The sequence below is a fragment of the Scomber scombrus genome, chromosome 4, assembly GCF_963691925.1.
Source record: "Scomber scombrus chromosome 4, fScoSco1.1, whole genome shotgun sequence".
Lineage (NCBI taxonomy): Eukaryota > Metazoa > Chordata > Actinopteri > Scombriformes > Scombridae > Scomber > Scomber scombrus.
In genome coordinates this window covers 10023116-10035797 of record NC_084973.1, presented here as the reverse complement: position 1 = coordinate 10035797, position 12682 = coordinate 10023116, and the positions used below count along the sequence as shown (strand labels likewise).

Genomic DNA, 12682 nt, shown 5'->3' with positions numbered 1-12682 from the left:
CAGGAACACAGGCGCCTTTGCTTTGCGTTATGCCATCCCCCCCTGTGCCTTAACACATTGAGCCTGGGAGCAGAGCGAAAGTCACCCGCATCACATGAATCAAGCACTGTGACAGGGGTCCGTTGGGTCTGGGATCACACGGAGGATCACAAGTCTCTCTTTTTACTGCTCCCTCTCCTATCTCTATTAGCTGGGGATGAGAGAGGCGGGATGGCCCTCTAAAGGCATATATTTCCGTTGATGAAGAGATAAATCAGATCATTTCTGGAGTAAGGAAGGGAGCACAGAGAGCGCCTTCTTGGTCGTCCCCCTTTGAGATGTAAATGGAACGGTGGCACTGAAAGAGGGCCAGGTGTCCGATGCAAAGAGGGAAAGCGTGACGGTGCATGCATTCTTGAGAGACCTCGACCATTAACTGTTGCTGTGCCTCATGTGGGCAAACATCAACAGATCCCATAATGGCTCATAATGGCCTTGGTGGAATGACACTCGAAAGTATGTTTAATAGCTATTGACAGGTGCAATCCTTCAAACATACACACACCTTACATACCTGTTGCACTGATAATATAACACAAATCAAATTGTAACTAAAGGACAATTCCCAAATTATACACGAATTGCTCTTGTAATCACTACTCGAAGCCCCTGATGACCACAGGTCAGCAGCTGCAGCTCACGCCTTGCTGGACGATTAGGAATGAGTTAGTAGGCTTACTGAGGTCATCAAGGTAGCAATTTGCAAAGAAGTCATTCAAGCCTGAGGCAAACACTTCAAATATCCCACACCTCAAGGTGGAGAAAAGGGTATTTGGCAGTTCAAACTGTGAATTAAGAAGAAGAATAGCAACCTGTCATTAGTCTAAACGAGGACAGGGACCAGGAATGACCTTTTGGGGGAAGTTGTTCCAGCTGAAAAGAAAGCTTTAGTGTAGAAAGGTCAAATACTTGTGTCATGAGTGGATCCACTCCTACAGTGGCTGAACAATCTTTTTCTTTTCCCATTTACAGGATGCCCAGAGAGATGCACACCAGACCGTGGACTCCCATTTGATAAGATTTGGTACCATGTAGTCCTATCTGAGATGACAGATTTGACATAGTGCAGAATAACATAGCAGAGGGAAAGAAAATTGATCATTGTAGAGCCTAATGTTTGTCATTAGACCAACTTTGTGTGATTTGTGTTAAATTGTCATACTTTAGTCTAGTGGTTTCAATGAGTGCTGTTAGAGGACTTTTTTAATAAACAAAACAAATGACATGACATGTTTGATCTAATGTAATTATTCTCAATCATAAAAAGAAATCAGCAGTTTTAACTGAAGCTGTTGTGCAGATTGAATTTAAAATAAACAAGAAATGAACACTGAGTGTATTATTTACTTTACTTCTGTCATTTTGTTCAAAGGTAGATTTGTCATGTCACCAGTCTTAGCTGCTGAATTGCTACACATTTGCCAGCATTTTTACTGGTGGTTGCTTATTCCTCCATTTTGGTATGTTTGAAAGCGGACCATAAAACTGTAGTTTTTAATGTAGTTGTTGACTCATTTTGTATGTGCTGACACGTGGTTAAAAATGAACAGTTAAAAGGTGGGTGCTGTTGTATCCACTCTAGCAGCCACTGCTGGAGTCATTTCAAAGTGATGACTCTGGTGCTCCATCTGCTGGTAAAAACAACACATGGCACACAACAAAGTGACAACCAGCAGAACGCTTGATGAGGACCAATACATTACATACTCACAGTATGTGACAATAAAAAGTAAAAAATAAACTGGAAACATAAATATTTCAAGTAAGCTTTAGACAAATTTTTATTTGTAACATTTTAATTCAAGATGCTGTGATACTGTACTGTGAATGGTATAATAATAATACCACTCTGTCTCCAAAGGTTTTCCCCAAATTCCACAGGAACAAACTAGTATTTTTCTAGTGTTACACATGTAGATCTAAAATATACTGCAAGGTTTGCAAATGATTCAGATGTCTCCTCTGCAGTTTCTGTAACTGCTCAATAAAATATAGCATTATACATTGAAAAATAGATTTCATTACAAAACAAATTGTTATTTTACATGTCTTATCTACACAATGAGCATTAAATTAAAATATAACATCAGCCAAATGTGAGGTGTTTAATAGAAGCAACTAAAAAACTATGACATACAGGCAAGTGATGGCTTGAAAGTGTGTTATCCTTTAACCCCCATTGGTTTTTATAAGTGACCTAAACATGCAGCAGAGGCTTTTTTAGATTAATTGCATACATAAACACATTTTACACAAGTGCTTATGCGTGTCAAAACTCCCTTTATCATTTACCATTGTGATAAAAGATAGTAAACACACTTGAACTGCCAAAAAAAAAAGATTGTCTTACATTTTTTGAAAACAGCCTCACATCCCTGGCATGTCTCCATATTTCCCAAAAAAAATGAGCAAAGTTCTCAACAGAAAAATCCTACCAAAAATGTTGAAATCATGTGATCCCTCTCGACTGTAATAACAGAATAATCCTGGTCACAGGTAGCGGTTGTAGGTCAAACAACAGTCATGATCTGCTTTGGAAATTCTAGCAAAGTATACATTAAAAAAAAAAAAACAGACAAAACACACCGTCCGATCTTGTTGGAAGGTCAGCACCATTAGGTGATTTGCAAGCACTCGCTGTCCAAGTTGTCACAGGAAACACATGCACAAATACATAAATTATACAGATTTGCATTTGGCAAAAGACAGCTTCGAGACTGATTAGCTTTTAAGAAGGCAGGAATGTGTCATACAGTGAGGAATGTCTGCTGTTCTCCTCTCTGTTGCCAAACTAACTAACGTGAATTACTGCTGCTCTAAAGCTTGGCACAGTGAGTATTGAAGTTAAACCACATCAATTCAGCTCACTTTGAAAAAAAATGGTGCACAATTGAGGCACGCACAAACGACACATGTTCATGTTTATACTTGAAATAAATAATTATTTTTGCACGATCGCAATGTGGTTGTTGTTCAATTTCACCAATTTTCAATTCAAATGTCAGAATGTAAAACATGAAATGCTCAAGGAAAAAAATGTAAGCGCAATCTCATAATAATACCTCCCAAACTGAGTCCTTAAAGGAATCCCAACCTTGCTGTGCTCAGTTTTACAAACAGGGAATGTAACAGGAAATACAGCTGGCACCTGTGCGAGGTCGCCCTCTAGTGAGCGAAGCCCCTAATGACATCAGAGAACTAGAAAAGCATTTGAATTAAAAAAACAACAACAAAGGACTACAATCACCGCTGCAAAATATTACAACTGAACTAGATAGTGTTGAATCGGAGTGGAAATGTATAGAAAAACTGCATAAGCTGTGGCACCTTGCTGTTCTCCCAAATCTCCGTAACATGTCTCCCTTGCAAACAGAATACTAAGACTTATGGTTTGAATAAAAGCGTCAAGCATCACGAGGAGCTAATGTCAGCATCACGTGGACAAAAAATTGGCGCAAGCATCAAACTAGTTTTACACTGAGCAATGATGCCTTAGTGTATATCAATAATATTGTAGGCAAAATGGTGTCTAAGATGAATAAGTGAATACAAAACAGTCCAACACTTTATTGGCTGGTCGTTGGCTGAAGGGTGCTGGTGCTTCTTCCACACACACACACACACACACACACACACTCACACACACACACACACACACACACACACACACACACACACACACACACACACACACACACACACACACACACACACACTAACTGCAGTGGAGTTACAGGTATGTATCCTGCTCTGTGCTGCTAAGGCTTTGTGTGGATCGCTGAAGGGGCGACTCTTTGGCGGGGGGAGGGACTGTGGGAGGTGCTTGCTGCTGGTGAGGTGAGTCTGGTTCAGTCTGTGGCGCCGTCTCTGGCGTCTCGCTGCGGACCGGCGGAGGGGCCGGTGGGTCGGAGGGTGGAGGAGGGGCTGGTGGGTCGGAGGGTGGAGGTGGAGGAGAGTCAGTGAGGAGAGGGTAAGGGTTAGGGATCTCCTCAGTGAGCTGGCTTTTCTTGATGCTCTTTTTCTTCTTGCTTTTCTTCTCCTCCTTGCCCTTGTTCAGCTGCGCGGCCGGCTGAGCCACCTCGATTACGATGGTGGGGTTCTGCTGCAGGTCCTGGCGCCTGGGCGGCTCTGCCAACATGATGAGCCGGGCGCCGTGCATCCTCGGAGGCGATTTGAAATTGAGCTCGCCGCGGTTCTTCTTCCAGCGCTTCAGCTGGGAGTGGTGCTCCCTCTCCACGTCTCGCGCTGTTACTGGAATCTCTATAATCTGCGTCGGGAAGAGGCACATCATCAAGTCACAGCCAGAGTCATGTCGAACAATTTCAATGGAAATGTGAGGCAACAAAAAAAAGGAAAGTTCAGGGTGGAAAATATGATCCTTTCATGTTCAGTTATTGTATTAAAAATGTGAACTTTGTCAGAAAAATGCCAAAGGGCGTCTGGCTAGTGCATTTGCGTGGTCAACCGTAATCAAGACAACCCAACACATAAGAGGGGGTATTGTTAGCCTGGACAGAGACTCACACAAGGCTTGGCAACGTAACCAGACACCGTCCAGCCAGCACTCAATCAATTTATCTCTGTGTCACTGTAATTCATGCTCTCAGACTGTCTTCTATTCCCTTGGCTGCATTTGTGAACACTCATTGTTCTCCGTCAGCTCCATATCCACCATGACTGACACAACCCTCCACTACTTCATCAAAGGATTATGTCTGTGGAATATGACTTCTTGTCATCGACAAAGGCTGCCCATAACTTCAGCAGAACCTCAGTTTATGCCGACTACATTGTAACGCCATTCATGTTGAAAAACTGACACACAACTAAAGGGAAGTTTCCCTTTTTCAAAATGTACTACTTCTCTATATCTAACACATTCAGTATGTAATTTAGAGTTTGTAACAAATGAAAAGGTATTATGAGAACTTATGTAATATGGGAATTATTATGCATGTTTACCTGTATGCCCATCGCTTTGTGTGACATACAGCTTTCAATTTATTCATTTAACAAACTAATTGAACTCTAGTCCTACATTAGAATATTCTCTGCCACCCTACTGCTCCTTTATATTCTTACCTCTCGGACAAGGAAGCCCTCCTGCATGTATCGAGGCTCTATGGCTCTGAGAAGCTCCATGGTTTCATATTGGCCCTGGCAGGCCTTCAGCTTCTCACGGCTCCCCAGCATGCACTTCAGCAGCACCAAACCCACACGGAAGATGATCTTGACTCCTGAGGAGGGAGAGGAGCGAGGCGGGGACTGAGTTTCAGAGCGTGTCGGCCGTGAAACAAAACTTCTACAAAATCAGGTACCACTGTGAATAAAGCGCTATAAGGCAGGGTTACCGTCACAGAGGATCATGTCCCATACTCGCAGCACAGAGGCCCAGGGCAGCGTTCTGGAGAAGGCGCACATAAACCATTCGGTCATGTAGAGGATGGGGTCGATCTTGTGTTTCTCCAGATGGCGGAAGGCTAGAGGCGAGACACGTCGCAACAGTGCGAACAGGATCTCACCATCTAACTGTATAGCTTCCTGAAAGAGACACAGGTAGGAAAGCATTAAGAGAGAAAACAAAAGCCATTGTGCTCTGTATTGTTGAGGCTGAAACCTGACATGCATGTGCATGTTTATCCATTAAAAATAAACCAGTCCAAATGCATCATATTGCTGTGTCTGTGTGTTTGTGTGCATAAGACAGATTTTGTAACACTTTCTTTTGCAGCTCTGTGCTTCCATGAGGAAACGTTTCATGAGTAAATCTGGTTTTCATTTTAAATGAATTACGCAATAAGAAAGAAATGCTGTTGAAAAGAAGACACCAGGCAGAATTAATTACAGAAGATATGTTATTGTGATGTAATTATAGTATCAAAAAATGCGACATTGCTTTCATCTAAAAAATGCACTATAGTTTTTGTGTAATTGCAGTAAACTCTAAAATAAGAGCTAGTCTTGTAAAAACAAACTGCAATCGAGTAATATCCTCCTTCTGATGTCATCACACATGGCAGCACTATAAAACGTGTTTCAGTCTCACCAGGCCAGGACTGTAGTAGCCAGGAAGGTACTTCTCACAAATTTGGACCAGCCCCCAGAAGGCATCCTGTGGAAACACATACAGATGATTTCAGGAAACTGAGGGGAACAGTTCATTTTACAGAACTTTTATCTGTCTGTTCACATGAAAGTCAACACTGGACATTTGACTTTGATAGTAAAATAAAAGAGCTAATCTTTTTATTCTTCCATAGTAAACATTGTGTGGGAGGGGGAGGGGGGGAGATAGAGAGAGAGAGAGAGAGAGAGAGAGAGAGAGAGAGAGAGAGAGAGAGAGAGAGAGAGAGAGAGAGAGAGAGAGAGAGAGAGAGAGAGAGAGAGAGAGATTCAAAATGAACAAAAGATTACAAAAAACATTGAGACAGAGTGAGTGAAATCCTCAACATTCTCTTTATCTTCAACATATCCCAGTTGGTTAATTTTAACTTCTGCTGTAATTCTTCCATGACTCCGTTTGTTTGCATTTGGATTATGTTAACATATTTCCTGAGGATTTCTTCGAGACACATGCGATTATTTTCGTACTTTCTTACATCCAAAACACAAGCAGCTTTAGAGCTCTGTGACTCTCAAGTTACTTTATTCACGTGATACTTGTCACAGTGGTCGATAATTACAAACAGAGATAACTAAGTTAGGAATGAAAAACTGAAGCTGAGCATTAAGACTTAAACTGCTGAGGATATCAAATCAAACATTTTTTGAGATGATCCATACATGTAATATTATGACAATCCTTGTAAATTCACCAGGTGTGCTGTTGTGATGTCCTAATCGTTGATCCATTATTCAGTAAACAGAGCAGCTACCACATGTTAGTGTAGATTACCTCATCTGTCTGCAATCTGTTTCTCAGCTGTCCAGCACTAAAATACTTTTATCAAGATCACACATGACCGAATAAAAAGCTGTGTCTTTTAGTACTGGTGCAGACACCCAATAAATACATAGCATTGTTTCTCCCTTTACTTTTCCAGCAGTTGGAGAAACAACAAACGAGACTTTTCTTGGTTTGAGAAGTTGCGGCATTTATTGAGTGACAAGCAGTAGTCTGTTCTCTACATGTACTGCAAGACTAACAACCTACTGCTAACATTACGCACTGTCCTATTCCTTAAGGCAGCTTTCACATAGATTTCCTTTGAATGAGAGAATGAAGAAAGAGAGGATTCTGGGATTTGATGCACTACTCAGCGACTCTAAACAATTACATGATAATTATCATTCATATCAATGATCATGTGAAATTCAGAACTCATAATTCTGCAGCAGCACACGAACATAGGAGAAACACTGCACAGCCAAGACAATATTACAGAGTCTACCGACATATGACAGCACTTTTACACCAAGGGACGTAGTTTAAGTGGGGTTTGTGGTGGAGGGAGGGCATACCTCAGCAGGCATATGCATGAGCAGTACAGCAGCAATGGGAGCCTGAGCTTGGCAGTATCCCTCCTCTGGTCTGTACAGAGTGTAGGCCTTAAGGACACGGAACAGGTCCTGCTGCCTGCAGAGGGTCACGACATGTGCACACACACAAAATAGTTAAGACAAAGTCAAAAAAGTAAGTCAAGCAGGACTCTGTCATCAGTTCCAGTGAACGGCTTACCCGTGTCCTCCCCGTGCCACAAACATTTCATGGAATGGAAACTGTCTATGAAGGTCTTTCTCAATGACATCAATCCATTTGGGGTCTCCTGGCTGGCTATCCAACTCCTGACACAACACATGGAGGAAACTGTGAGATCTGTTTATTACAAATTAACAATACTGATAGCAGTGTGCTTTCAAATCAAACAATTCAGAGAGTGGATATTTCCCAAATTTTACTTAACAGTGAAATACCTATTTCTTGTAAGGTTTGTGTGTCACTCTTCTAAATAACAGATAGTGAGTTATTTTGTTAACTTTTAAACAGCTGTTCATTTTTAATATGTAAACTAACAGCACTAAAAGTGAAGTGGCACCAGTCTCAGAAAACCACATCAGGGTTCTCGGACAAGAAAGTAACACTGGTTCACGCCCACAGTTTCACTTACAATTTCAAATGAATCTCAAACATGAAACAAATCCAAATATGGATTCAAAGCAGCTGTGATGAGGAAGTGAAAGAGGAAGGTTTCGGACCTGAAACTTTCCATGGTTCTGCTCTCTCTTCACTTTCCCTCCTGACAGATAGAGCCACGCGCGGCCTCGGAGCGCGGGAGGGATTCCTTTCTGGCACCGCAGCCTCACCTGAGACACGGAGGAATACGAGTTCACCAAATAAACCAGGACAAAAACCAACATACAGTCTGTGATGATGGTTTGCCACAAGCCAAGAATGGCATAATGCAAGCTGGTATGTGCAGGGTACTGGACTTCCTTTCTTCAGACTTTTAAACACAGTCGGTGACAATTACTACAAAGTTCTTGCTCTCCTTAAAGTCTTACATACAGGTGCATCAGATAAACTGTGGCTGTGACATAACTAAAAACACGTAATGCTTATTTTATATAAACACACTGATTAACAGCAAGTAGGATTTTATGGTTCTTTGACATCTCACAGGAGAAAAAACACATGTAAATGATAACGTTAACGATGGTACTGAGACTGAGTGGAGCCATCATTAATGTTATTACTTTTATCTGTATGTTTCCTATGATGACAAGGCAAAATGTGTTTCTGTGGAAACAGTCTATTGAAAATTAGTTTTCTGTTTTATATACATGTGGCCGCTAACTGATCAAAGACCTTTTAAAGCTGTGATAACGCCAACATTCCTGAGATTCCTGGGAGTTTTGTCTAATATCACTTCCATTTGATAACCAAATACAATTTGGATCAGCTAAAAAAAACCTGACCTCCATAATCATTTTAGAGGAATCTGTTGGTCTCAATGAACTGATTTTTTTTTCTGTGTACAGAGATGTGCAACCTTTTTACTTTTTTAATTATTGAGAGTACAGAGGAAATGAAACGGGACGTATACGGCATGACAGGGTGAGATGAGGACAACAACAAATACAGACACATGTGCATACTAAACAAGTCCTCCTGTTAAATACAGAGCTGTGCAACTTATCATCACCTTGTAAACCAGAAACATTACTTGTGCAACGTGTGCCAGTTATAATTCCTTTTACACAAGCCACTGCTGACACAACAGACTGGTTGACCTGAAGTGAAAACATTTATCCTTCTGTTAGTCTGTAATTGGCACTGCTGCTGCTTTTTCTCACGTTAGCATTTCTTTACACCCTTTTTCAGATAACACTTGACCACTTCCTCAAAGAGTATGATTTCTGTCAAGTCACTGTGAACAAAAGCACAATAAGAGATTAGAAACCCTGACCTTCACTGCCCGACCTTTGCGTCTATCTGCACAACAAGCAAAGGCAAACTGCTTGCAGCTCAATTCATTTTTCACTCTGAGGAGCTGTTCTGCTCTCGACTACAGCTGCAGTTCATACCCACAGCGTGTTTTGCTGCGCCTTGATTACAACGTTTGTCATGAAGTCAACACAGCCCCACCCTGAATCTGAGACTGTCAATTTGTCACATGGTGCATGGTGTGATAAAGGGATGGGTCGTGTCCTGTCCTGCTGACTCATGGAAACGGGGTGAAGTTGCAGCTCCATGCTGAATTGCTGACAGCGTTTTGCACAGAACCAGCTCGGCAAGTGAAGCTGCAAACAATGCGTCCACAGCGGTCTTGTCCTTGTGCAATCAAATACTTTGCACATCTGCCTTGTCTGATCATGTGTACAAAACTAAGCTGTTGCCTGGAGACAACAGCGGTGAAGCTGAGATACCAGCTTTATAGTAACCCTGTAGAAAAACTAAACCAGTTCAGATGTGGCTGATCCACATGGCTATCACCATACGTGTCAATGCACACAAGCCACTTGATGTTTTGCATTATTGAGTTAACACTTTGCGCTGACCTTATTGAATCTCTTGATCATCCACTTGTCCCAGTGGCTGAGCATGTCCAGCCACTTCACCTCTCTTTGCCGGAGCACTTCTGTAGGCACATCCTGAGCTCTGGAGACACAACGCAGACAAGACAAGAGCGATCAATTCAACAATTTTAAACATTTTAGCAATATTCAATCAAATGAGTCCACATTAAATCTTAGCTCATTCTTACTTTTGGAGATGCAGCATGGAGCAGGTAGAAAAGGTGTATACACTGTCTAACAGGTTCAGCCTGAAATAAACTTGTAATAACTTTAAATAAACAACTGAATAAACACAAAGAGAGACACTTGTAAGGAGCTCTATAAAAGAGGGCGTAACAAAACAAAGAGCGGTGCTCAGATCGTCAGACCAGCGTGTGTGGCCATGGCTCATATGCAGGCAGTAAACTGTGCCATGAAATGAGTCAAAAATAGCAACCACTAGACTTGTTTTGAGGACACAATAAAAGATACAAACGCAGATTTAGCCCATTCAATGGTAAGGCCTGTTTAACCTCAAAGAGCTGCAGTGAGTATTTGTCTTTCTTGTGATGTAATTTAACTTTAAACATTTACAAGCCGCCGTGAATAAAATTAGAGACCGCACATAATATTCTCCAACTGAAGGAGAAAACGTAGGAAGCTCTAACCTACATTATGAATGAGGTCTGATGCTTTACTAAACTATGTAATTATCTCATCAGCACAGGCCTGTGATTGTAGGGTTCAAGCTTCTTCAAAAGACAGTTTCTTTTTTCTAGCATCCCTCCTTCATTTAAAAGAGGCAGTAGGCTATATGCTGTGGATCAGCGCAATAGGTTGTACTCTTGCTTCAGGTTTGAAAGACCTTCAGCACGATGAGTTACTTTCAATGACTGCCAAACAGTGCAAGTTAAACCCTGGGTTTTGGGAATACCTATAAAACTGTGAGCCAAAAGAGGCCCTTTAGTAACAGGGCACCAGAGCTGAGGCGCCAAGTCTGCCAAAACTCCAGAAAACAGGAAGCTCCCAGCCAGCCAGTGCTTGGCACAACTTTCATTCAGTCCTTCCACTATTTCAGTGCTGTAATGCAGGCTTCAGGCCCCCAATGGAAAGGGAAGAAAGAAATAAAGGCCCTCTTAGAAAAAACACTCTGCAAGTTGCCTCAAAGGCAATGAGTGAATTCATTCAAAAAAAAAAAATGTAACAAACGGGACAGTGTGGATAGTTTTTTCAGCTTTACTCCACAAAGAGACTATGCTGTAAGTAATATCTACACGAGAAAATGGTTTGAGAAAAAATGATGGTCCTTGTTTATCTATCTTGGTCAGCTTTCCACTGGTGTTTATATTAGCCTTGAGTCAAACACTGGGTTTATAACCACAGTGTGCCACGCAGCTGGTTGGGAGCTCTGTTGTGCAGAAACACCCAGACAACGAGTCATCTTAAATAGATTACACTCTCTCTCTTCATACTCTCTACTTTGCCCTAATCGGATTACAAATGTCATCCCCATATTATAGTGAGCTCGGGAGTACTAGACGAGGCAACACTGATGCAATGAATTGGATAATTAAGAGCTGAAACAAAACTTACGATCCCTCCGTGTACATCTGTGCCCCGCCAATAAATCCATATTTGTCGGTCTGTCTCTCGCTGGTGAAGCCGTTGATCTCTGAGTCGGATCCAAAGGAGCTTTCATCGTCAATGCGGCTGCTGCTGATGGTCCGGATACTCCTGGTGTCCACCGACTGACGGCCGTTTTCTATCCTGGCCATGGTAGCTAGTACACAGCTAGCTGGTTAGCCAGACTAGCTAACGTCAGCGAGCTTGTTGACAGCCCAAAGTCAAAACTGCACCCCAGCATATGTTGTCCTATCAAACTTCATCGACGCCATTATGTTTCTCGATGTAAATTAAGCTTTTCACCTACTGTTAACTTGCTAAATATCATCTAATGTCAGACTACAGCTGGCAGCTCATAGACATTAAAGAGCTAGCTCGGTTAACTTGTCAGATTTAACATTAGCCAGCTAAATTGCTAAACTTAGCCTCAGGAGCTTGTAACGACACAACCCAAAAGTACATCTATATTGACCCACCTTCACCAAACTGGCTTTATATTATCAGCTTGTTTTGCATAGTTCGCTATTCAATAACTAAGTGCTAGTTAAAGGACTAGTTAACGTTAAACATGGTGACGGCTGGCGGTGGCTCGGTCCTGTCCTGTCATCCCGAGTGCGCTGGACTGATTTTGGCTCGACCACTCGCCCTGGGGCGGTTGGATTTCTGCCTTGGCTCAAACTCATGGTGGTGTCGCCCCTAGTGGGTGCTCTTGGAAGTAATCTTAAATCTGGAGAAAATTGCCTTCCTGTCCTGCGCTGCGAGTTTCATGTCTTTAGCCTCCATAATCCATCAAACTAAATAAAAAAAATGCCAGTAATAACACCAATCCAAAATGTATTCCAGGGCAAACCTCCAAGTACACCATCAATTTAATCAAGACGTCCTTTTCACTCCAGTATTTACTCTGCGCCTTTGCTGCAGTGGGTGGTCTGTCTATCAAAGTATTCATCACTTCTGTTAATTACATTGTTATTCACCAGTTTTTAACCTCAATATCAACATGAACATAAAAAAACATAAACGA

The 12682-nt window shown here is 41.8% G+C and overlaps 1 protein-coding gene across 1 annotated transcript; it reads right to left on the bottom strand.

Annotated features, from left to right (window-relative positions):
• Positions 1-1832: 1832 nt before the first annotated feature.
• On the bottom strand, positions 1833-12265 carry LOC133979324 (TBC1 domain family member 10A-like). The gene is made up of 9 exons (XM_062417841.1): positions 11629-12265; positions 10039-10138; positions 8236-8343; positions 7718-7824; positions 7501-7615; positions 6086-6151; positions 5391-5580; positions 5122-5276; positions 1833-4306 (listed from the first exon to the last, which is right to left on the bottom strand). Exons 1-9 carry the CDS (start codon positions 11808-11810, stop codon positions 3770-3772), a joined length of 1560 nt encoding a protein of 519 aa, XP_062273825.1. The 5' UTR covers positions 11811-12265; the 3' UTR covers positions 1833-3769.
• Positions 12266-12682: the final 417 nt, after the last annotated feature.